This window comes from Mustela lutreola, chromosome 15 (genome assembly GCF_030435805.1).
Source record: "Mustela lutreola isolate mMusLut2 chromosome 15, mMusLut2.pri, whole genome shotgun sequence".
In the NCBI taxonomy this organism is placed as follows: domain Eukaryota; kingdom Metazoa; phylum Chordata; class Mammalia; order Carnivora; family Mustelidae; genus Mustela; species Mustela lutreola.
In genome coordinates, this window is record NC_081304.1 from 21,155,595 (window position 1) to 21,179,577 (window position 23,983).

At 40.4% G+C, this 23,983-nt stretch overlaps 1 protein-coding gene and 1 long non-coding RNA gene across 7 annotated transcripts in view; one reads left to right on the forward strand and one right to left on the reverse strand.

Moving 5' to 3' along the window:
* LOC131815872 (uncharacterized) overlaps positions 1-23,983 on the reverse strand; it is a 150,291-nt gene that overhangs the window by 38,942 nt on the left and 87,366 nt on the right. The gene's annotated exons all lie outside the window — the stretch shown is intronic.
* Positions 1,664-18,448, forward strand: KRT23 (keratin 23). Its single transcript, XM_059147937.1, has 8 exons — positions 1,664-2,121; positions 8,344-8,426; positions 10,250-10,406; positions 11,792-11,953; positions 12,041-12,163; positions 15,373-15,593; positions 16,598-16,629; positions 18,064-18,448. The coding sequence occupies exons 1-8, from the start codon at positions 1,726-1,728 to the stop codon at positions 18,147-18,149; spliced, it is 1,260 nt and encodes a 419-aa protein (XP_059003920.1). The 5' UTR covers positions 1,664-1,725; the 3' UTR covers positions 18,150-18,448.

Sequence of the window (23,983 nt, forward strand, 5' to 3'; positions counted from 1 at the left end):
CAGAAGACATAATCCCAGCTTTCAAGATGCCCGTGGTCCCAGAGGAGTCCCGGGAGGCATCTGGGCCCAGTTGAGGGGCTCCCGGTGGGGTGGGGATACAAATCTGTTTGCCCCTCCAGAGGGTCTTAGGATCCAGAAAATGTGGCTTCTTCATAGAAGGGGCACCCAACTCATGCAAGAAAAATCAGTTAATGATCTCATGGAGGGAGGTAACCCTTGAACTATGTCTGGAAGTCAGGGGAGTGGGTGCGGGCAGTCAGGCAGCGAGTGTCCCAGCAGTGGGAACAGCACAGACCAAGGCAGTGACGCCTACGCATTCATGTGCTGAGTTATATTACACATGCAAATCAGCTCTGAATCAGTCACCTCCATGGGCCCCGGATGCTTTATCTATAAAATGGGGACACTAACCCTTGCGTGGCTACCTCAAGAGTGGTCGAGCACCTTTAATAACGACCATCAAAGGGCTGTGTAACCTGGGAAGTCCCATTACCACCATGATGGGAGAGAATCTTTACAGGCTCTGTCAAGATTCAACTCAATGATGACAGTGCTGTGTGATGGAAAGAATCCCACCGTGGCTTTGCCTCTAACCCACGATCTGTCCTCTGCCATGCCCTACCACCCCTCACCCAGGCCAGGTTTCCACGTCTGTAAGATTAGTGGTTTGAATGGAGGTATACTAAAGTCCGTTCCAGTGTTGCCATTTTATTTCAAAGTCCCCTTTAAATCTAATTGCTGGTAACCAGCATGTGGCTCCCCACCCCCAGACTCGTTCTTTATCCATTCCTAACCTTTACCTTGGCAGATAAAGCCTAAGATTCATCAAGCATGTTCGACAGCCCATGGCACAACTCCTGTGTTCCTCCATCCCCTCTGCAGGTCACAGACATACAGAAACCAACCTGTTCAAGGCTCAGCCAGGACAGGGCCGCTGGCCAGTTACCAAAGGCTACATTCCTGCCAGGGGCCAAGGAAGTCCTGGTGCAGGCTGGGTTGTTTGGTTTTGAGGTGTGCTGGGGATGAAAGGCACCCTGGAAGTGGAAGGCTCGGTCATTCATTAATTAATTATAATTGAGGGTTTGTTCTTAAGAACGATCCTTTGAAATTACTTTCCATCAAACAGTAACTGCCACAAAGGCATCAGATGTTCAGACCATTCTCCATCTCCTCAGCATGAGTATTTTTATTCTAGAACCTGAGATTCTGATCTGGCTCTTCGCCTGGGAGTCCCTCCCACCCTCACTTTAGAGCTGGGGTGTGTTTGGGGCTGGGGAAGGCGTGTGTGTCTGTGCGCTTAAGGTCTACTTTTCAAAAGGAAATCTGTACCACACCAAATAGCCTTTTGTCAACTTCAGTCTGATCCTTTTCAGATAAATGGCCAAAGAAAAAAATCCCACAGAAAGATTAGAAAGACACCTGAGACTAATACCCACCTCATGCGGTGGGCCGCACCTCCCGGTTACAACAAGAAGGGAGAAACAAACTGGTGTATTGATGTGGCTCTAAACAACAACAGTGTGTGTGAAGGCCCAAGGGCACTTAGGGATTGACCAAGAGGAAACACCTGTTGCACAATGATACGATCTTGTTGGTGCAGTTGTCAGGGAAGGGAACTCCCACAGTGAAGCGCATAAAACCATCCAGGGCAGTTTGGGGCGGCTCAGTTCTGCAGGGCCAGGGAGCGGAGCAGAACCCAGCCCTGCACCAAACACAGATGGGACCATGAACTCCAGCCACAGCTTCAGCCAGTCCCCTTCTGGCTCCCTCCGTGGCACGGGAGGCAGCTGGGGCCAGCTGGGGAAGTTCCCTCGGGCTCCCAGTGTCCATGGGGGCGCCGGGGGTGTCCGCATCTCCCTTTCCTTCAGCTCACCAAGGTGCCTGCCTCCTGGAGGCCCTTGGGGATCTAGAAGAGGCAATTCCCTCCCTGCTGCAAGTGGGAAGGAGGTGATGCAGAACCTCAATGATCGCCTGGCTTCCTACCTGGACAAGGTGCGTGCCCTGGAGGAGGCCAATGAGAAGCTCGAACGTCGTATCCTGAAGTGGCATGAGCAGAGAGATCCTGGCAGTAAGCAAAATTACTCCAAGTATGAGGAAAACATCAGCCACCTGCAGGAGCAGGTAAGATCATGGGCGACACTGGAACTCAAGAGGGGGCTGCATTTCCAGTCATGGGAGGAGAAATCAGTACAAAAGACAATTTCCAGGAAAAATGGCAAAAGAACTGAAAGTAATTATAAACAAAGGGATTGGAGGATATTTTCTTGTTATACCTTTTGGACTTGGGAAAGCCTGTGTTGTGTATTTTGTCCTCTATACATAAATTTTATGGAAAATCCAAAAAATGTAAGGCAACCAGGTGCTGTCTGGTGTCACTTGTGATACAGGAATGTTACAGTAACAATAAGGGCCAATATTCATCCCTCATGCTCAGGGCACAAGAGGCATAAGAGGCACAAGAGAGCGTTTGCTTTCTCATTACTTCAGTTCTGCTCCATCTCAAAAGTCCTGGCAAAAGCGTGATTACCCACAGAAAGAAAGGCCAAGTTCACGATTCTGGAGATCATACCTAAAGGCTGTCACTTCACTAACAGATACATGTGTTGACATTCCTGGGTGTTTCCTCTTGAGGGCTGCTAGAAGTTCTAAGTTCTGCTGCTCCCAATTCTAAAAAGGCATATTGCTAGGAAAAAAAAATAAAATGGGCACAATTTTTGGAATCTTGGAGTTGGGATGGGTTATAGAGACTTCTTTAAAACAAAAAAAATTTTCAACCAAACAATTAAAAAAAGAAAAAAATCTGAGCTTATACCTTCTGGAACACCTCACAACACTGATTAGAAGTGGAGGGAATCCAGTCGGTTCATAAATTATTTTTTAAAGCTATATAGCTTCCCTCTTATGTAAAGTGGTCCCAGAAAATTCCCTGTAAGATCACGATTTTACCCATCCTCGAAAGGGCATCACAGGTTTCCAATATTTATACAGTATGATTTCTCAACCCTTAGTCGTCCTTGCTTGAATGTAGGAAAGACCAATCAAGATAATATAAATCTGTCCTCATAATGAACCCTAATTATTGAATAATCAACCTAATAACTGACTGCATAATTACCCTAACTATATAGTACATGGTTGTCTTTATGGAAAAAACAAGGTGACTCAACAAACCACATCATATTTTTTTTCATTAATAAAGTTGCTTTTGTGTTAGAACGGAGAGAATAGAAGATTTTTGCAGATGGACAGCTGAGAACCTAACTCCCGAAAGAAACATGAGGTCAGACCTGGTCAAACAATTCACTAACTGACAGCAGAAAAAAGGGAAGAGGAAGGAAAACATTTATTAAGCCCTTATTGTATGCCAGCCTTCATGTAGGATTTTTTAATACACATTAGCTGAAAGCAGAAAGCTTTCTGCGCTGATGGAAACATTCAACGTTACCTGATTCAATTCTTACAATGACCCTGTAAAGAGACAGAAGCTCAGAGAGGTGAGGTAGTCACCAAAAGCCACCAGCAAGAGGCGGACATGGGATTCTAACTCAGATGTGTTTCTAAAGGCCTGACAATTTCCACACAACATGGTGCTCACTAGCCTACGTCCTACAAAAATGGTACTGCTTGTAGAAATACTGCATTACAGTTGCATTGCTAATCAGACGACACACATTTCATATACATTATCTCATTCTGTGAAGCAAGTATTCTTACCCCAAATTTATAGATGAGGAGACTGAGACTGAGTGGTTGCCCAAATTCTTTGGAACAGAACTGAGTGAAGTGAGCAGGGGGCAATGCCAAGGAATGGGTGGCTTGCCCACTCTCTAAGCCTACTCTCTAAGCCCACTCTCTAAGCCTGGGATTCTGGGTTCTGACTTTAAATTCTGGGCTATATATTAAATTCAGGTTTGAATTCCACTCATTTCTGGATTACTTATTTAGTTGTATTCTTTTCATGTTTGAAGAAAACAGTTCTTTGAAGTTGAGGTTGTACTATCTGTCCTGACCTCCCCCACAGGCAAGAAAACAGAGACACAAGAGTACAACCCCCCACAACAAGCAGGGACTGACCCCTTCCCAGGCCTTGATGAAATGCTATCAGTAGATACAGTGTTCTTCCAACTCCACTGTAGGGATCTTAAGTTTTACTCAAAAAGTCTTTAAGAAAATGAGTTCAAAAATTAATCCAATCCTTTTGAAACACCAAGTTGGACTTCATCATAAGGATATGTGTATTTTAAAATGGCTCTCAATAGTACTATATTTTGGCACTGTGGTTTATGATTAAAAAGTTCTATTATCTTCTTCCTGGAACAAGATTACACACCCTGGAGCAACAATGCTATACAATACCCCAACTCAAGTGTTTTAAAAGAATGAACTCAGAGCCTTGAGGGAAAATTCAGGTGATTAATTACAACACACAATGCAAAACCTATGCTTCACAAATTATTTCTCAACCCATCCTCATCATCCATTCATTACTGTGAAGGATGTCTCTGAAAGAGTGGCTGTATCATAATATTGCATCAGGTAAGCCTGAACAGGGGAAATAATTTTGGTTTTTAAATATGCTCTGTATCAAATGCATTTCAGAATTCACCATTCATGTGCTCTGAGAAGAACGCTGACTGAGGGAATCAGATTCACTTTTTTTTTTAAAGATTTTACTTATTTATTTGACAGACAGAGAGCGTGAGAGAGGGAACCCACCAGAGGGAGTGGGAGAAGGAGAAGCAGGCTCCCCGCAGAGCAGGGAGCATGATGCGGGGCTCGATCCCAGGGTCCTAGGATCATAACCTGAGCTGAAGGCAGACACTTAACCACTGAGCTACCCAGGCACCCTAGCATCAGAATCTCGATGTGGGTTTTACAACAGATAAATTACCAATTTAACTCAGAAAAGCCAAATAGGCCCACAGATTGTATTTTTTATTTTTCTGATTCCACAGAGGGAATACTGTTTGGTTTCTCTAGATGTCAGTCAAAAACTCAGCACGCAGGGTCCCCAAGCTTTTGAGGATGGAGCTGCTTAGATAACGGAACGAATAAAGAGCCTGGAAGGGAAAAGCATTGGTATGAAAGTCCCTAAGCAGCACTGGAGTGGGGAGACAAAGAAGTATCCACAGAATCCTTTTTTAGAGCAAAGGAAGTAGTCATAGTACCTTTTGGAATCCACCAAAGGATGAAAGGAGTGGAGCAGGGTAGCAACCTGGTTTTCTCCCACCACGAAGAGCAGAAGTTTGAGGATGTCTCTCAACATACAGAATCTGGGTTTTATCGAGTACAGACATTGGCTCTAATTACAAAAGTGCTGGCTTTTTACCTTCTTTTTTTTTTTTTTTTTTTTTTTACTATATTCCCTACACTGTTTGTTTGTTTTTTTATTTATTTATATTTATTTCTTTTCGGCGTAACAGAATTCATTGTTTATGCACCACCCCCAGTGCTCCATGCATACGTGCCTTCCATAATCCCCACCACCTGGCTCCCCCAATCTCCCACCCCCCACTGTACTTTTTATTCCCATGCCTCATTTATTTTGTAACTGGAAGTTTGCATCTCTTGATCCCATTTTCCTATTTCACCCACTTCCCTCCCCTCATCCTCTGGCAACCGCCGGTTTGTTCCTTGCATTTATTAGTTCATTTCTGTCTGTTTGTTAGAATTCCATATATAAGTGAAATCATATAATATTTGTCTTTTTGACTTATTTCTTGTCTCTGTGGTATTTTTCTGACTTATTTCAACCAGTATATATCCCCTAGGCCCATCCATGTGGTTGAAAATGGTAGAATTTTTTTTTAAAGATTTTATTTATATATTTGACAGACAGAGATCACAAGTAGGCAGAGAGGCAGGCAGAGAGAGAAGAAGGGAAGCAGGCTCCCCACTGAGCAGAGAGCCCGATGCGGGGCTCGATCCCAGGACACTGAGATCATGACCTGAGCCAAAGTCATAAGCTTAACCCACTGAGCCACCCAGGTGCCCCTAGAATTTTTTTTTTAATGGTTTGGTAGTAGTATTCCATTATGTGTGTATGTATGTATGTATGTATGTATACATATATATCTCTCACATCTTTTGTATCCATTCATCTATTGATGGACACTTAAGTTGGTTCCCTATCTTGGCTCCTATCAATAATGCTGCAATGACCACAGGGGTGCATACATGCTTTCAAATTGGTGAGGGTCTTTCTTCAGGTAAATACCCAGAAGTGGAATTATTGAGTCATTTGGCAGTTCTATTTCTAATTTTTTGAGAAGCCTCCATACTGTTTTTCCACAGTAGCTGTACCAATTCACCTTCCCATCAACAATGTATAAGGCTTCCCTCTTCCCCATATCCTCTCCAACACTTACTATATCTTATCTTTTTGCTACTAGCCAATTCTGACTTGTGTGAGGTGTTACCTTATTGTGATTTTCATTTGCAGTTTCCAGATGATGAGTGATGCTGAGCATCTTTTCATGTGCCTTTTGGCCATCTGTATATCTTCTCAAAAGTTCTTATAAAAGAAAATTAAGGGGGCACCTGGGTGGCTCAGAGGGTTAAAGCCTCTGCCTTCTGCTCAGGTCGTGATTCCAGGGTCCTCGGATTGAGTCCCGCATTGGGCTCTCTGCTCAGAAGGAAGCCTGCTTCCCTTCCTTTCTCTCTGCCTGCCTCTCTGCCTACTTGTGATCTCTGTCAAATAAATAAATAAAATCTTTTTTTAAAAAAAAGAAAATTAAGTACTCTACAGTTTTCCAAATTAATATAGTTTCAACTAATTCTTCTGAGTGTCTACAGTGTGCCCAGAATATGCTAAATATGTTACGATGTTATTGTGTTTAACCTCTTCTCATATAATTCTCATAATTCTCTGATGAAGTGGCTACTATTATTATTACTATTGCCATTTTATGGATGAAGAAACTGAGACTCAACAAGTTCACTCCGCTAGTAGGTACAAGAGCAGGACCCCAGGCTCTGCCTTTTGGGTTCCAGACCCAGAGTTACTACCACCTCTGAATCCTGCATTCATGATACCAGATTCCAAGTAATCAGGGAAGCTTTGAATGGGTGCAGATCTTGAAACGGTGCCTTTGTATTGAGCTATAAATATGCGCTAAGGAAATCTTTTCCAAATAAAGGAATTATCTGTTCAAATGTATGGCAATGTCACAGGATTCTCTGCCTCCAGCTAAATCATGAAGTTTAGAGCTAGGACCTCTAGTAGTTTCTACTACAAACTCCTTACTTAACAGATGATGAAATCGAAACCCAGGAAATAGGGTGACTGACCCAAGTTCATGCCAATGGCCAGTAACAGGAAGTAAAGAAGAAAAATCCCCAGTTCCTGGTTCAGCACAATACTTGGCACAAAAATAAGTAGTATTATACTTTTGATGTTGAGACATCTTCCATCTAATTTTCCTGAAGACAGGGACATATATCAAATGAACACTACTCTGGTTACTACTACCTAGAAGAATTAACAAATCATGTACGTAAACACAACTGCTCAAGTAGAAACTTCCAATAGTAGTTTTCATGTTAAGGTTAAAAAACACATAAACATCTAGTAAAAGTCTTAACCAGAGGCTTTATCACAGTTAAAGTTTACTAAGCTGCCAAAAAGTTACTTCCCTTAATATTTCAATAGCCACAGTTGGGGCATTCTCATCATGGAATAATTTACAAACACTTACACATACCTACAAGTTATGTGAATGGCTATAGTCACTGTGGACAAAAAATAATTATGGCATGTGATGACTCTTATAAAATTCATTTAAAATCAGTTTGATGAACTAGTATCAGTGATATTTTGATACTTTGCTCAGTATCACTGATCAGAAACATGAATGCTACCACAGGGAAGAATTATGTTCATCTAAAATAACTATTGCACTTGAAGGGAGCCAAACTAATAGTCACAATAAAAATAGAACTAGAACTTAAAACTCTTCTAACATCATCAGACGTGGGTGAGCTGAAACAAAACAGTAAGATATGTTCGCAGCGCTAGAAAGCCAGGAGGCCCTTTGAACGATGATTCTCTTTCCTCTTCCAATGTCATTCTTTCAGCATCGCCATCAATCCTAGCCTGTCAAACTGAGTGTGAAGAAAGACAGTGAAGTGGCTGCAGACCACGTTCTTACTTTAAAAACCATTCTGATGCTTTGTACCTAGTAAGTGCTCGGCATTTACTGATTTGATTATTTGTTGTTCCACTGCCAGAAAAGAAGTCATCTATGCTAACAAGTCATATACCCAGGAAATTTAGTCTTTGGAAATGCAGCTCTCCCATGGGAGTGTGTCTGACTTAAATGACTCTTAATGGGTGTATTACAGATCATGGATGGTAAGATGACCAATGCTCAGATCATTCTTCTCATTGACAATGCCAGGATGGCGGTGGATGACTTTGGCCTCAAGTAAGTTGCTTCCTCACCCCATTGTGGGCAGTTTTCATTTGCTGTTTTTCTTTTGCTTTGTTTTGGAGGTTCCTCTTGTTTTTATTTTGCCAAAGGAAAATTTATTTCACCATTAGCCACATATAATATCTTTTTTTAATTAAATTTATTTATTTTCAGCATAACAGTATTCATTATTTTTTCACCACACCCAGTGCTCCATTCAATCCACCACCTGGTACCCCAACCTCCCACCCTCCCCCCACTTCAAACCCCTCAGATTGTTTTTCAGAGTCCATAGTCTCTCATGATTCACAAATATAATCAAAAGGCATAACATGAACAAATACTTGACTGGAGCCTACTTTAAACAAACTGGATATAAAATACAAATACACCTTATTTGAATATGAATCAAGCATTAGATGATTTTAAAGAGTTATTATCAGCTCGCTAAGGGTGATAATGTTATTATGCTTATTTAGAAAACTCCTGTTTTTATTTTTTTTATTTTATTTTAATTCCAGTAGTTAACATACAGTATTATTATTTGTGTGTTGTTACACCTATCAGGTGTATAATATAGTGATTCAGCACTTGCATACATTACCCAGTGCTCATCACAAGTACACTCCTTAATCCCCATCACCTCTTTCCCCCGTCCCCCTACCCATTTCCCCTCAGGTAACCATCAGTTTGTTCTCCATAGTTAAAAGTATGTCCATCGGGCGCCTGGGTGGCTCAGTGGGTTAAGCCGCTGCCTTCGGCTCAGGTCATGATCTCAGGGTCCTGGGATCGAGTCCCGCATCGGGCTCTCTGCTCGGCAGGGAGCCTGCTTCCTCCTCTCTCTCTCTGCCTGCCTCTCTGCCTACTTGTAATCTCTCTGTGTCAAATAAATAAATAAATAAATCTTTGGAAAAAAAAAAAAAAAAAAAAAAAGTATGTCCATCACTTAGATTTAACAGCTGTTAACATTTTGCTTCTCTTTTTTTTCTTTAAGATTTATTTACTTATTTGACTGACTCTTAATCTCACAAAACAAACTGAGGGTTGCTGGGGGGAGGGGGGTTACGAGAAGGGGGGTGGGGTTATGGACATTGGGGAGGGTATGTGCTTTGGTGAGTGCTGTGAAGTGTGGAAACCTGGCGATTCACAGACCTGTACCCCTGGGGATAAAAATATATGTTTATAAAAAATAAAAAATTTAAAAAAACTAAAAAGAAGAAATTAAAGGTCTAATAAAAAAGATACTTCATGTCAAGGAAAAAAAAAAGATTTATTTACTTATTTGAGAGAGAGAGAGAGCATGTGGCAGGGAAATTCAGAGGGAGAGGAAAAGTAAGAATCTTAAGTAGACTCCACAGTGAGCACAGAGCCCAACATGGGGCTTGGTCTCAGGACCCTGAGATCATGACCCAAGCCAAAACGAAGAGTCAGATGCTTAACCAACTGAGCCACCCAGGTGCCCCCATTTTGCTTCACTCTTAACAAAAATGCTTTTTTTTTTTAACGATGTATCCTAAGTATTTAGGGGGGAAATATCATAATGTCTATAATTTAGTTTAAAATACAAAATAGAGATGAAGCAAAATTTTAACAGTTAGTAAGTCTAAGCAATGGGCTTATGACTGTTTATTAGTCAACAATCCTCTCTAATCAAAAATAACAACAACATTGAGTCACCATCAGAAAAACTTGCGTGAAACAGACATATGAAGGATTCATGATGTGTTCATTTGCTCCTAACCTAAAAAGTACAAAATTCACCTCTAAAGTAAGGTGAATCCTTACAAGGCCATGGCCTTCCAACAACAGGTGTATTCTTCTCTTCCTTCCAACCAAAGGTATGAAAATGAACACTCCTTCAAGAAAGACCTGGAAACTGAAGTTGAAGGTCTCCGAAAGACCTTAGATGATCTGACCATTGTCACAACAGACCTGGAACAGGAGGTTGAAGGGATGAGGAAAGAGCTCATCCTTATGAAGAAGCGACATGAACAGGTAGGACTCCTCAGGAGCTCCTGGTAACCAGCACAGCTCTTAATCTGTACCTTCAGATGATTCAATAGCCCAGAAGAAACAACCTTCTAAATGTCAGTCTTAGTTTCCTTTAACCTAAGTAATTATAAGGAATCATATAAACATCTAATTTTTCCATCTTCAAGGTTATCTATACAGTGTCAAATCCAATAGCCAAAATATGATCAAAATTAATGATGAATCAGTCAACAATTTTGCTAATAAACAATGTTTACCTAGACTAGTTTATGAATACGATACTGCAAGAATAAATGCATGGGATTGAACTTCCTTCATTGACCCAATGTGCAGTAAATTGGGAGACAGTAGAATAAAGAGAATTTGCCACTAACCAAGGTAAATAAAACTAGTGGCAAAAATGAATCTTAAAACGGAAGAAGGAGGAGGAGGAGGAGGGGTAAGAGGAGGAGGGAGAGGAGGAGAAGGAGAAGAAGAACATTAATCTCCATAAGCATTTAACTGACTTTGAAAAAGGTACCATCAATCTAAATTCCCTGAAACTCTGACACAGTAAGAGAAAAGCAATCCCTGTTTTAGGCAAATAAAATTGCTTAAGAACATCAAAGAATTTCAATTCTAAACAGTTGGTAAGACAGTGATTATTAATTAAACTTTTCCTATGGTTTCTTGATTTTCTTTTTTTTTTAAGATTTTATTTGAGAAAGAGAGAAACAGATAGTGACAGAGACAGAGAGAGAGAGCATGAGCAGGAAGGAGAGGGAGAAGCAGACTCCCTGCTGAGCAGGGTCCACCCTCCCCATCCCGACTTGGGGCTCAATCCCAGGTCCCCAGGAGCATGACCTGAGCCAAAGGCAGACACTTAACCAACTGAGTCACCCAGGTGCCCCTCTTGATTTTCATGACATCCTATGGGTGTCAGCCCTATAGAGTCATAATGCATTGACAAGGTATTAAAAGTCTTTATACTTTTTGGCTTTGGGTTGCTGAACTGCCTCCCAAAATCTTTAGCCTCTAACCTGAAATGTTCAACAGTTGAATTATGCCACCACTTCACCCATGAACATGTGCTGGGTACTTTACATGCTATGGAAGCATGATTCTTTGTGAAACATTTTCAACCAGGGATTAAGTCAATAATCACAGAGGTCATTTGGTTACCTATCTAGTGCTATTTTTTTTTTTTTTTTTTACTTTGTAAACTTATAACAGAAAAAAAAATACAGTGTTTTGCCATCAACAAATAACTGAGAAACCAAACCACACCAGTAAAAGAAAAACAACGACAAAAGCTGAATTTTTAAAAGATCTGTTAACCGCTGCCAATCAACACATCTCTGGCCTTCTGATTATCACAGCCAATTCATTTTCTTTCTGTTATTAAACAGGAAATGGAGGAACATCATGTACCAAATGACTTCAAGGTCAGTGTGAAGGTGGATACAACCCCAGGAGAAGATCTGATCAAGGTCCTGGAGGATATGAGGCAGGAATATGAGTATATAATAAAGAAGAAGCATCAAGACCTGGACGCTTGGTATAAAGAGCAGGTAAAGGAAAGGAGTTCAAACTTCCCAAAGGTTCCATTGCCATGTAGTCCCAATGCCAATGCCTCTCTCCTCTGTTTGGTCTCCTAGTCAGCCACCATGGCCCAGGAGGTGGCCAGCCCAGCAGCTGTGCAGAGCAGCCAAAGTGACATCCATGAGCTGAAGCGCACTTTCCAGGCCCTGGAGATAGACCTGCAGGCACAGCACAACAGGGTGAGCCTGAGCTAGGGTCAGGTACCACCTCCTCCATGAAGCCTCTCTTGACCTCTCTCCTGGGCTCCTCTCCCCAACTCCCTTGGGAGTTCCCACTTCTCATCCAAACTGTTCATGGTGAGAAAGATAATAAGTGCTGTCATTTATTGAGGTGTCCACAATGTGCCACATTGTGTGCCAGGGGGTTCATTAATGTTAACTGCCATCAAACCTCACTTTAGCCTTTCCAGGTAGGTCTTCATGTTCTCATTTTAGGGATGAGGAAACCAAAGCTCCAGACAGTTAAATAAATTTGGTCAAGGTCACACAGATAGTGAGTGGCCAGTGGCAAAGCCACCTGGTGTTTAGGGAAAGGTATGAGGGTCTAGTAGGCCCTCATAATCTCTAATAGTGCTCTCCCCACTTACAACCAGGCTTCCCCCTGAAACCCCAATACAAAAAAATTCTGGTGTCAACCTGAATTGGTGGCAAATCCAGGCCAGGCTGACTCCAAAGTACTGCTCTGTCCATCATGTAGATGTCTTATTACCCAGTAAATTATAAATTCTTTTACTAAAAGATTTTATTTATTTATTTGACAGGCAGAGATCACAAGTAGGCAAGGGGTAGGCAGAGAGAGAGAAGAAGAAGCAGGCTCCCTGCTGAGCAGAGAGCCTAATGCGGGGCTCAATCCCAGGACTCTGAGATCATGACCTGAGCCGAAGACAGATGCTTAATCAACTGAGCCACCAAGGCATCCCTAAGACATAGTTTTTTGGTTTTGGTTTATTTATTTATTTATTTATTTATTTATTTATTTAACAGTAGGCACAAGTAGGCAGAGAAGCAGGCAGAGAGAGAGAGAGGAGGAAGCAGGCTCCCCGCTGAGCAGAAAGCCCGATGCGGGGCTTGATCTCAGGACCCTGAGATCATAACCTGAGCCAAAGGCAGAGGCTTTAACCCACTGAGCCACCCAGGAGCCCCAAATTATAACTTCTTATATCTAAGTCATTTCTGTACTTTTCATGGTTTTTAGTAAAATGCTCTGAATGAGTGTCACAAGCACTCAAAATTCATTAAATCAAATCTATGATTCAAATCTATGATTTGATTCCCTTTGTAGCCTATCTGAATCTTCTAGTCATTCATCAGTATTATTTCCAAGTGCTACTCTGACCTTGATCTTGAGGAGAAGTAATTGGTTCATTCTGTTGCCAGGTACACAAGATAAATTACTGTTATGCTTTAAGAATAAGTGATAGTGAACAGACATTTAAAATGTACACTGTCAAGGTGGTAATAATGAGCACAGAAATAATTACAGTGTTTTATAGTTTTCAAAACATTTGGACATACAGTATTTCACAACAACCCTGTGAGGTCAGCAAGACATTGACATTCATTTTCATGCATTCTACTATCTGACATGATTCTAAGTACTAAGGATTTTATCATAAGGGAATTTACATTCTAGTGTGGATGACAGATCATCAAAATATATAATGTGTGAGTTGGAGAAAACGGCTACCAAGAAATGGAGCATGGAATGGGGAAGTCAGGCATGCTGGAGTGCAGAGCTGCATTTTAAACATGGTGGTCAGAAAAGGTTTTTACTGTTGAGGTGACAGTTGAGCAAAAAACCTAGAAGTGGTAAAGAAGTGCATTCTGTGGCTACAGAGAGGGGATTCCAGGGGGAAGGAACAACAAAGGCAAAAGCCCTGAGGCATGGGTGTTTCAGACGGGTTGGAGGAAGAGCAGGGAAGCCAATGTTTCTGTAGAGAGCGTACAAAGAGAAGAAAGATCAGAAGAGGGAAGGGAAGGGGAGGCTGTGTATCTTGGCCCCTGGAGGGAGGTCCAGAGGACTTTGGAACAGCAGGTATGGACAACTCTTTGAGGAGCTTTGCTGTAGGTGAAGGAGAGCAGAGAAACTGGATGACAACTGAAGGTGGATATGGATTCAAGAGAGGAAAATTTTAAAGTGGGAGAAATTATTCCATTTGAAAGTCGATGGGAAGAATCTGGTATAGAGGAAAATATGAATGATGCGAGAAGGCGCGCAGTTGCTAAAATGACTGGAGCACAGACAGCTCATGCACAGGAACAGGAGGGAAACAAGAACCTGGACCCAGGTTCACGTATGTGGGTGGAATTAATGGTGGGAGCTTGTGGGAATTGTCTCCTGATGGCTTTGATTTCCTCCGTAAGGCAGGAAGCAAGGCCATGGGCTTATTAGAAAAGGGGGAGGGAAAAGGGTGTCTGAGGACAGAGGAGAAGGAATGCAGTATAGCCCTCTGGGAGAACAGGAGAGTAATGAACGCAGGCCAGGCAACATGAAGTGCCCCGTGAAAGTCAAAAGCCATCATCAAGGGAGAGCACCCAGCACAGTTACGAGTTTCTCTGAAGATTAAAATTACGTGCGCCAGAAAAGCAGGTGGGAAATCCAAACAGAACAGGGACTTGAACTCAGTTCTCTGTACCCTAGTGCAGCAACTTCACTGTGCAGCTTTTAGTATTTCCTCAGTAATGACAAGCTGTCACCATTGCCATAATGAACAAGTATTGCTTGGTTGCCAGATTGACCAAATTAAAATATAGGCCATCCAGTAAAATCTGAATTTCAGATACAAAACAAAGGTTTTTGTTGTTGTTGTTGCTGTTCATTTGTTTTTGTTTTTGTTTTTTACTATAAGTATGTCCCATGCAATACTGAGGCAATTTTTAGGACATACTTGTACTAAAAAATTACTCATTGCTCATTTGAAATTCAAATTTAACAAGGCGCTCTTTTATCCGGCACTCCTACTTGAGACCCTACTCTGAATATATAAAGAGACAGCAGTTCAGCTATTGTTTCACCCAGCAGTTTTCCATCTGGGTACAGACAAAATGTAAGCATGAGGAGGTGAGGAACAGATCAGGGCAAGGCAGTACACACCCAATCCCAAATGAGTAGCATATACAACAAACACTGCAGGAATGTAACAAAGTTGCCAAGAGTTCCCCCAACACAAAGATATGCCCAGAAAATGGGCTTCAAAAGTCCTGACTCTGGTCCACTTGTCACCCCCCCCCCAAACCTGTAAGTCAGCCAGCTGCTCACCTTTGCCTCCCAGGAGCCGCCAAGACACCTAGCAGAGTGATTGGTGTATTGTAACTACTCAACAAGCCCACATTTTGAAGCAATCAAGCCATCAGTCAATTAATAGAAGAAACATCGTTTCCTCTTTCAGAAATCTGCTTTAGAGAACATGTTATCAGAGACCCAGTCTCGGTACTCCTGCCAGCTCCAGGACATGCAACGGGTCATCTCCCACTATGAGGAAGAACTGATGCAGCTCCGCCATGACCTGGAGCGTCAGCACAATGAATACAAGGTCCTCCTGGGCATCAAGACCCACCTAGAGAAGGAAATTGCCACCTACCACCAGCTCCTGGAGGGAAAGAGTGAGGGGTAAGGCAAAAGCTGGCAGGGGAGGAAGAGCATCAAGTTTTTGTGGGTGCATTCATATACCCCAGGGTTCTGTTAGCAATCCTCATTCTAGAGAAAGAAAGGTTTATGTTGAATTTCTTCCAGACATTTAGATCAGGTTAAATTTCATTAAGTAGCAAGTATGAATTAATCAATTGTTATTCCCACAGCACTAAGATTTGAGGTCAATAGTGAAAATTAATATAATAAAATCTCTAGAAAGAAACAACTAGGAAGGTTTGGCTATGGTGTTTCCCACAAGAAATGCACACAATTTTGGCTAAACACATACACACCACCACCACCACCAAAAACACAACAACAACAACAGAAGGAAATATTTTAGCCTGAGAGCAGGAAAAGAGTCCTAAGAAATTGAGAAATCTAGATTCTTCAATCTGGTATTACTGACCAACTTGTCCAGGAAGAAAAAAAAAGGGGGGGAGGGGGGCACATATATTCTATGACCCAAGAGAAAGGGTTAGAAAGTTTTTTAAAAGATACATAAATAGGGGTACCTGGTTGGCTCAATCAGCAGAGCATGTGGCTCTTAATCTTAGGGTCAAACCCCACATTGGGTGAAGAGATTGTTTAAATAAACTTTAAAAAATAAAATAAAATAAATAAAAATACATAAATAAAAGACAGACCAAATCCTGAACAGTCTGAAAATCCCAGGGATTCCAGACTTCAAACCCAGATCCTGGAAAGGATCCCAGTGGAGGCAAAGCCTAGAGCCAGCTGAAATAATGGAGGTGGTATGACAGACTTCCCTTGACCCCAGGGTCAGTTGGAGGAGGTACTCACTTCCTTCTGGATCCAGGAAGGGTTTCCCATGAACTCGTGACCTTGAGACTACACAGCTCAATTATCCTTATTAAAGAGCTATGAATTTACAAGCAGGCAAATGAGGTTAGTTCACCTTAATGAGTTTTTATTATTGTTGCTAACACTAGAATGAGCTGTAACTCTTATCATTTTTATAGGACAATGGAGGAATCAAAGTCAAGTGTGGAAGGTAAGAAAAATTTCTTTCATTGTTTGAATCTACTTTTTAAAAATGAATCAACATGTTTATTCATTCTATAGTACTCACATCATCTATAGTACTCATAATCCTTAGTGTACTCCCAAGTATCCCGTGTTCGATTTTTATTTTACTTGCAGATGTCCAGGAATTTTTAATTAACTTAAAATAGATAAAAAAGAAAAAAGTGTGCTCTCAGTGTTGTCTTCAATAATATATATGCAAGTTCTCTGCCAGCAGTAAAGCAGATAGCAATGATCATTCATACTATTAGATCTCTGTCAAGTTATAGAGTCTGTTTACTAAACTCCTAGGAGATTACAAGAAAACAATTTCACATAATTTCCCAAACTACATTCTGTTGAACATTAGTGTTCCATAAGACTTTGTGTATTACAAAAGATGTGTCCCATGGACTGAAATGGTTGAAATACTAGGTTCTACCATCCTCTTCATGAACAGTCATGCATTTCAGTAAGTTAAAGATGGACCAGCCATCTCACTGCTGTGAGGAAGAAAAGGAACAGGAAAGACAAGGAAACATCAAAAGTTTTACTTTGCTTAACTTGGTGTCACCGAATGTCTTTGATCTAGGAACCCTACTTTCTGAGATTTTCTTTAAGGTCTCACAGAAAAGTTCTAAGAAACCACAGGCTGGAACAAGTGGCACTTTTCTGATTAGTTTGTGGTAAAAATGTTCTAAGGCATTAGAGATTCAGAGAATTGGGGTTCCAGGCACCATCAAAGGCAGTTTGTCTAACTGCTACCCCTCTATAAGATATTGACAAATGGTCCTTCAGTCTCTCTTTACACATGTCCAGGAATGGGGAACCCATTACTTGAAGGAGTGGCCCAATCTACTGTTGGAAAGTTTGATTTTAACAAAGTTCTCCCTGTATCTTTCTTAATGTCAAGTCTTCCCTTTGGTCTGAATCAGTGTCCTGGTGTGTCGACAAAACACATATTCAAATAAGCCATAACTTCAAAAACAATGACCATGATAAACATCCCTGGCCTCCACCCATTCTTCATGTTTTCTAGATGTTTAAATGAGGTGCCCAGAATGGCATTTAGTTCTCTGTTAGCTCACAGAATCTATGATACAAGTGCAACAAAGCCTCCATAAGCAGGAAGACCTTTTTAAGAGTAGGTACTCAGAGCCTAGATTCTGTATCAAGCAAGCCTAGGATGCAGGTCTTGGCTTTTAGAAGGTAACACTATTCACACACCCTCGTTTCCTGGAGGGTGGGAGGAAAAACCCTCCTTGGTGAGATCTCTTCACTCCACCAAAGCCCACCATATTGCTGAGTGATCATTTTGGAAGGGACAGAGAAGCTTCAGGTACTGAGAGCAGGGAACTAAAAATGAGTATTTCAGATGGTGGGAGAAGCATGGCAGTGACCTGTTCATTGCTTTTTCCCTCAGCTCCAAAGATCAAGGCCATCACACAGGAGAGTGTCAACGGAAGAATAATTCTTTCTCAAGTGAATGAGATCCAAAAGTGTGCCTAAGGCCAATAAAAGTTTCTGCCTATTGTAAGAACTACTTTTCTCCAATGGAAATCCTTGCCCAGACACGATTGGGTGAGTCCTAAGATATATCCTTGGAGTTATCAAACTCAGAAGCTTTTTTTTTTTTCCTCTGTAACAATCTCACCAGATATTCTATAATGATCTTAATATATTGCTGCACTTTTTGAGTCAAATTATGTGTTCATGAGCATTTTCAAGCTCTACTTTCCTACTACAATCTTCAGATTGCCATCACTACATTTCTGTTTTGTAGCCAATAAAATGCTATGCCAGCGGCATCATGTCTCTGTTTATATCACATCATATTCATGTCATTTTTATATCAAGGTCTCATCCTAGCAAGGGATTCTCAGGGCACTGTCCATGAAAGAAGGGGACCTTAATGCTTTGAACTATTCCACAGCAGTCAAATGCTGGGCAGAATTGTTACCTTGCAGCCATGCAACCTAGGGACAAGATGTGGCTCATGAGGCTTTCCAGACCTCTGCCAGCAGGAAGTGGGGGGAGACACAGAGGAGGGGAGGCCTGGAAATCTTCACTGAGAATGTGAGATGACCAAAAATTATTCTAGTTCACACACATACATAACCTTAAGGGCCTAAAAGGAAGCTTAAGCTAGAAAAGGGAATTCAGGGCCAGAGGAGCCCTTATTACAAATAGACACTAAGCCCAGAAAAGGGGAAGTGACTTGTCCAAGACCCATAATGCAAATATTAGGATCCTGAGTATTATGTTGAGGTGGAGTATGGGCTGAAGCACAGAGACTATGCACCTCTGTTCTCTCAAAAATATGCATTTTTCTCAAACTGTAGCAGTGTGTGCCACTGTTCCAGGGCTGGGGCAGGAGGAATGCTGGAGAAAAGGAAGCTAGAAATCCATATATCTGCTAAGGCCTCATCAGAATGCTGTATACAGAATTATAGGTTGTTCACAATTTAAGGGACCACAAGCACAGGCTAGTCAAACTCTCCCATTTTACAGACAAATAAATTGAGGCCCAGAACATTAAAGGCATTTACTCAAACACTTACTGGATTGTTGCTAGTCTAGATCCAGCTCTCTCGAGTCCATTAACAGTTATGAAACTTAAAATGGTGTAATGTAGTTCCATTATTATCTAACACATTGGCAATGCCCCATTTGTCTTTTGTCTCTGTGTTTTAATACTTTCTTGGAAAGGATTGCTTTTTTTTTAATTAAATTTATTTATTTTCAGCATAACAGTATTCATTATTTTTTCACCATACCCAGTGCTCCATGCAATCCATGCCCTCTATAACACCCACCACCTGGTACCCCAACCTCCCATCCCCCCGCCATGACTTCAAACCCCTCAGATTGTTTTTCAGAGTCCATAGTCTCTGGATGTTTTCTGAACTGGGCATCTGTCAAAACTGAATTGGTCTTTCCTTAAGGCATTAATCAGTGTTTCTGATTCTTAATGCCCAAAGAATGGAAAACCAACCCATACCAATCTGAAATTAGGCAAAAGGAACCCAAGATAATTACAACATTGCAAAAATGTGTTATTGGTTTCACTGAAATACACTAATTCTCTGGAGTATAATTATAAATGCATCTGTACTATGTGGCTACTTTAGAGAATCTCAAAAATAACCAATACACCAACAACTTCAATGAGTTTTCTTTGTGCAGTATTTGTCTGTGGAGAAGTTTGATGTTTTGAGGGGCAAGAGGAGACGCATATTAGACTCCATTATTTCTCTTTTTCTATTTCACTTTACTACAAGAACTTCCTTACATTAATGAGGTACTAGAATCTCAAGGCAGATCTAAAAATTAAATTTTTTCCATTTTAGCACCAATTTACTCTGCAATTTTAGACATTATTATCTCTTTCTTAAAATCTAGAAATTATGCATTAAATATACATATTTTCTCAAGGTGAAGTTTGAGCATTGCTAGCAAAATCTTTTGAAGTACATTTTTTTAAAATGTGATAAGCTGAAGAGAAAGTTATAATACTATGCCCAGAAAATAATCACTAATCTTCCATTTACCATCATAATTTATATATTATTTGGTAACAGGAAATCATAACATAATGAATAATTTTTCAGGCAAGGGGCTAAAATATCCTTAAAGTGTTATTAATTTTTACTGTATTGATTAAGATGATCAATTCATCCCAGTTTGCCCAGGAAACCCTTCAGTTCTAGGCAAATGGGGGTGTTTGGTCACCCTAGTAATAATTAATTGCTCTTGCCTCAGCGCATTTAAGTAACTATAACTATACCACATACTGGGTGGCTTCTAAACAATAGAAATTTATTTCTCACAGTTCTGATGGCTGAGAAGTTCAAGATCAAGGCACCAGCATGGTTGTGTTCTGTTGAAGGCTTTCATCCTGGTTCACAGCTTGTGTCCTTGAATGGGAGAAGAGGCCAGGGAGATCTTGGGGTCTCTTTTGTAAGAAAACCCATTCATGAGGGCTCTACTCTCATGACCTAAGCACCTTCCAAATGTCTCACCTACTAAAACCATCACCTGTAGGGGTTAGGATTTTAATATATGAATTTTTTAGGCCATACCATCTCTACTTCACTAAGTAGAGACAAGCAGAAAAATTAAACAATTTATCTGAATAAAGAGGTGTAGCACCTGAGTGGCTCGGCTGGTTGAGCATCTGACTCTTCATTTCAGCTCAGGTTATGATCTCAGGGTTGTGGGGTTGAGCCCCATGTCAGGCCCCATGTTTAGCACGGAGTCTGCTAGAGATTCTCTCCCTCTTCTTCTCCCTCTACCCCTCCCCCTGTTTGCTCGCTCTCTCTCTCTCTCTAAAATAAATAAATCTTTAAGAAAAAAAGACAATTGCATGTGAGGCAATACAGAATAACTTCTCCCCTGCATCTAAATTACCTCGAAAATATTTCAAAATACCCATTGCAAATTGATTAGTGCCTACATGTTTTGGTGAGTTACTAATCACAGATGTTTTCATTTGTATTTGGTTTTGACCAGCACACACCCAAACCACATAAAACAGTTAGTAATAAGTTATATTGTTTTCATTCTAGAAACACTTTAAGCAAATAGCGCCTGTTCTATTACCCAAGACCCAACTAAACAAATAGTTGGCTAACCCAGAGAAATATAAAGTATTGCTTCAGAATTTAATATTTATGGCAACATATTTTCCAACAGTACCATAACATGGTTGAGTGGATTGATCCATCTAATGTATGCCCAGCCAATCAAATACATGCCTTTACTTAATGTTTATTTTTCCATTAATGCTTTTATACACCTACCCTGTTAATGATGCATGAAATTGAGAACTAAACTTATAAAAATTTATTATTGAGGAATGTAGCAATTGTACATTAGGGGCAGAGGTCATGAGGTTGAGAAGAGGGCAAGGACCATAGGAAAAAATGATCAGAGAAAGAGATCCCAGAAAATTTCTTTAGGGCAGAGGTCCTCAAACTCAGCTGCATTTCAGGATCTCCTGGGAGATTTAAAAATTCTAATGGCCAGCCCTTGATGGATCAATTAAATCATGGTTTTTGAAGGTCAGGACCCAGGCAAATACATTTGAAAGATCCCCAAATAATTACAACATATAGACAAATTTGAGAACCTACTGCTTCTCAAGTAGCTTCAGGTAAGTGCTTCTATATTTGTATGTTTCCCATATTACTAATTGTTTAATACTGTTGTAAGAATGAATGACAGCTAAATGAAAAGTAAAAGCTTCCAAATGCTTGTGAAGATAAGACTTTCATTTTACCAGACTGGAAGTTCCTTCCAAAAGGATAGCTGAATAAAAACTTAGAGGTAAGACAAATACTGAAATGTATTTCACAAAACTCTGCAAATTTAATTCTACCTAATCTTTGTAAAATCCCTTTCAGTTGCTTAATCAAATATTTTCCCAAGGTGTTATGCTCCTGTAATGCATTTCTATGATGAAAATTTGCCGTGTTATTTTAGCCTCTTCATTTCCTTTACCTCTTTTTTTTTTTATTTTATTTATTTTCAGTGTAACAGAATTCATTGTTTATGCACCACACCCAGTGTTCCATGCAATATGTGCCCTCCATAATACCTACCACCAAGCTCCCCCAACCTCCCACCCCCTACCCCTTCAAAACCCTCAGATTGTTTTTCAGAGTCCATAGTCTCTCATGGCTCATCTCCCCCTCCAATTTCCCTCAGCTCCCTTTTCCTCTCTATCTCCCCATGTCCTCCATGTTATTTCTTATGCTCCACAAAAAAGTGAAACCATATGATAATTGACTTTCTCTGCTTGACTTATTTCACTCAGCATAATCTCTTCCAGTCCTGTCCATGTTGACACAAAAGTTGGGTATTCATCATTTCTGATGGAGGCATAATACTCCATAGTGTATATGGACCACATCTTCCTTATCCATTCGTCCGTTGAAGGGCATCTTGGTTCTTTCCACAGCTTGGCGACCATAGCCATTGCTGCTATGAACATTGGAGTAAAGATGGCCCTTCTTTTCACTACATCTGTATCTTTGGGGTAAATACCCAGACAAAAGGCTGATATCCAGGATCTATAAAGAATTTCTCAAACTCAAAACACACAAAACAGATAATCATGTCAAAAAATGGGCAGAAGACCTGAACAGACACTTTTCCAATGAAGACATACAAATGGCTATCAGACACATGAGAAAATGTTCATCTTACTTTTTTTTTAATAGCAAAGCAAAATAGTAACATATGCAGGTAAGAGATTCATAGGAAAACATCCCTAAGCCAAGTGACTAAAAAATTTAATTTTTAGGGACACCTAAGTAAATCTTTCCTTAAAGTAATATCAGATTATTTTAGTATTTCCTGAATGCACATTTTACATTTCTCTAATAATCAAGTTAATCAGGCATCGCATGGAGGCCAAACAAAAAAATAGCAGCATTAGAAGAAAACAGCAATCAATTGATTGAACCTTCTTGGTAAAGAGATGAAGAAGCTAAAGTCTAGAAAAGTTAGCCCAACTCTCCTGGGACTCATATCTCATATACATATCTCTATATGTAGCATCCCTGACATATGGAAACATCAGAATTGAAAAAAGCACCATATAATTTTTAAAACTCATAGTAAATTAAAAATAATAATTCTAAATGTATGAACAATTGAAAAACAAAAATAATTAAGGTATGAGCTTTTAAGGGAAACAATTTGTAAAAATGCTAATAATTGCCAGAGAAAAGTAAGCCTGTAATAGGTACTAAAGTTTAGATGTTCTTATTTTCTATACAGACGATCTTAAATATAAATTATTTAGAGGCGCCTGGGTGGCTCAGTGGGTTAAAGCCTCTGCCTTCGGCTCAGGTCATAATCCCAGGGTCCTGGGATAAAGCCCCACATCCGGCTCTCTGCTCGGTAGGGAGCCTGCTTCTCCATCTCTCTCTCTGCCTGCCTCTCTGCCTACCTGTGATCTCTCTGTCAAATAAATGAAATCTTTATATATATATATATATATATATATATATATGTAAATTATTTAATGATAGCTTTACATAGCATGGAGTTTTCTTAAAGTTTATATTGTGTCAAATAATACAGCATACCATTTCTTTGGAATTAAAAATAACATAATTCTAAAAATACATTTTATGGACATTAAGCAACACCATACCATAGTTACATATATACCTATCTAGCTTTTCACAATAGAACATGGATACTAAATAGTAGCATCATTTTCTGGCTATGTAGTGGATACTGGTGGCCTCAGTGAATCCACACCACCAAGTCTCAGGCCTTTCTATAGTCTTTCCCACATAGATTCTGAGCTTGACCATGTGACTTGATTT

Bases quoted from the DNA above. Each gene is read 5' to 3' on its own strand.
- KRT23 (XM_059147937.1), top strand. From the start codon at position 1,726: ATGAACTCCAGCCACAGCTTCAGCCAGTCCCCTTCTGGCTCCCTCCGT. The intron at 10,407-11,791 runs GTAGGACTCCTC...GTTATTAAACAG, and splicing joins TGAAGAAGCGACATGAACAG to GAAATGGAGGAACATCATGT. The intron at 11,954-12,040 runs GTAAAGGAAAGG...TTGGTCTCCTAG, and splicing joins ACGCTTGGTATAAAGAGCAG to TCAGCCACCATGGCCCAGGA.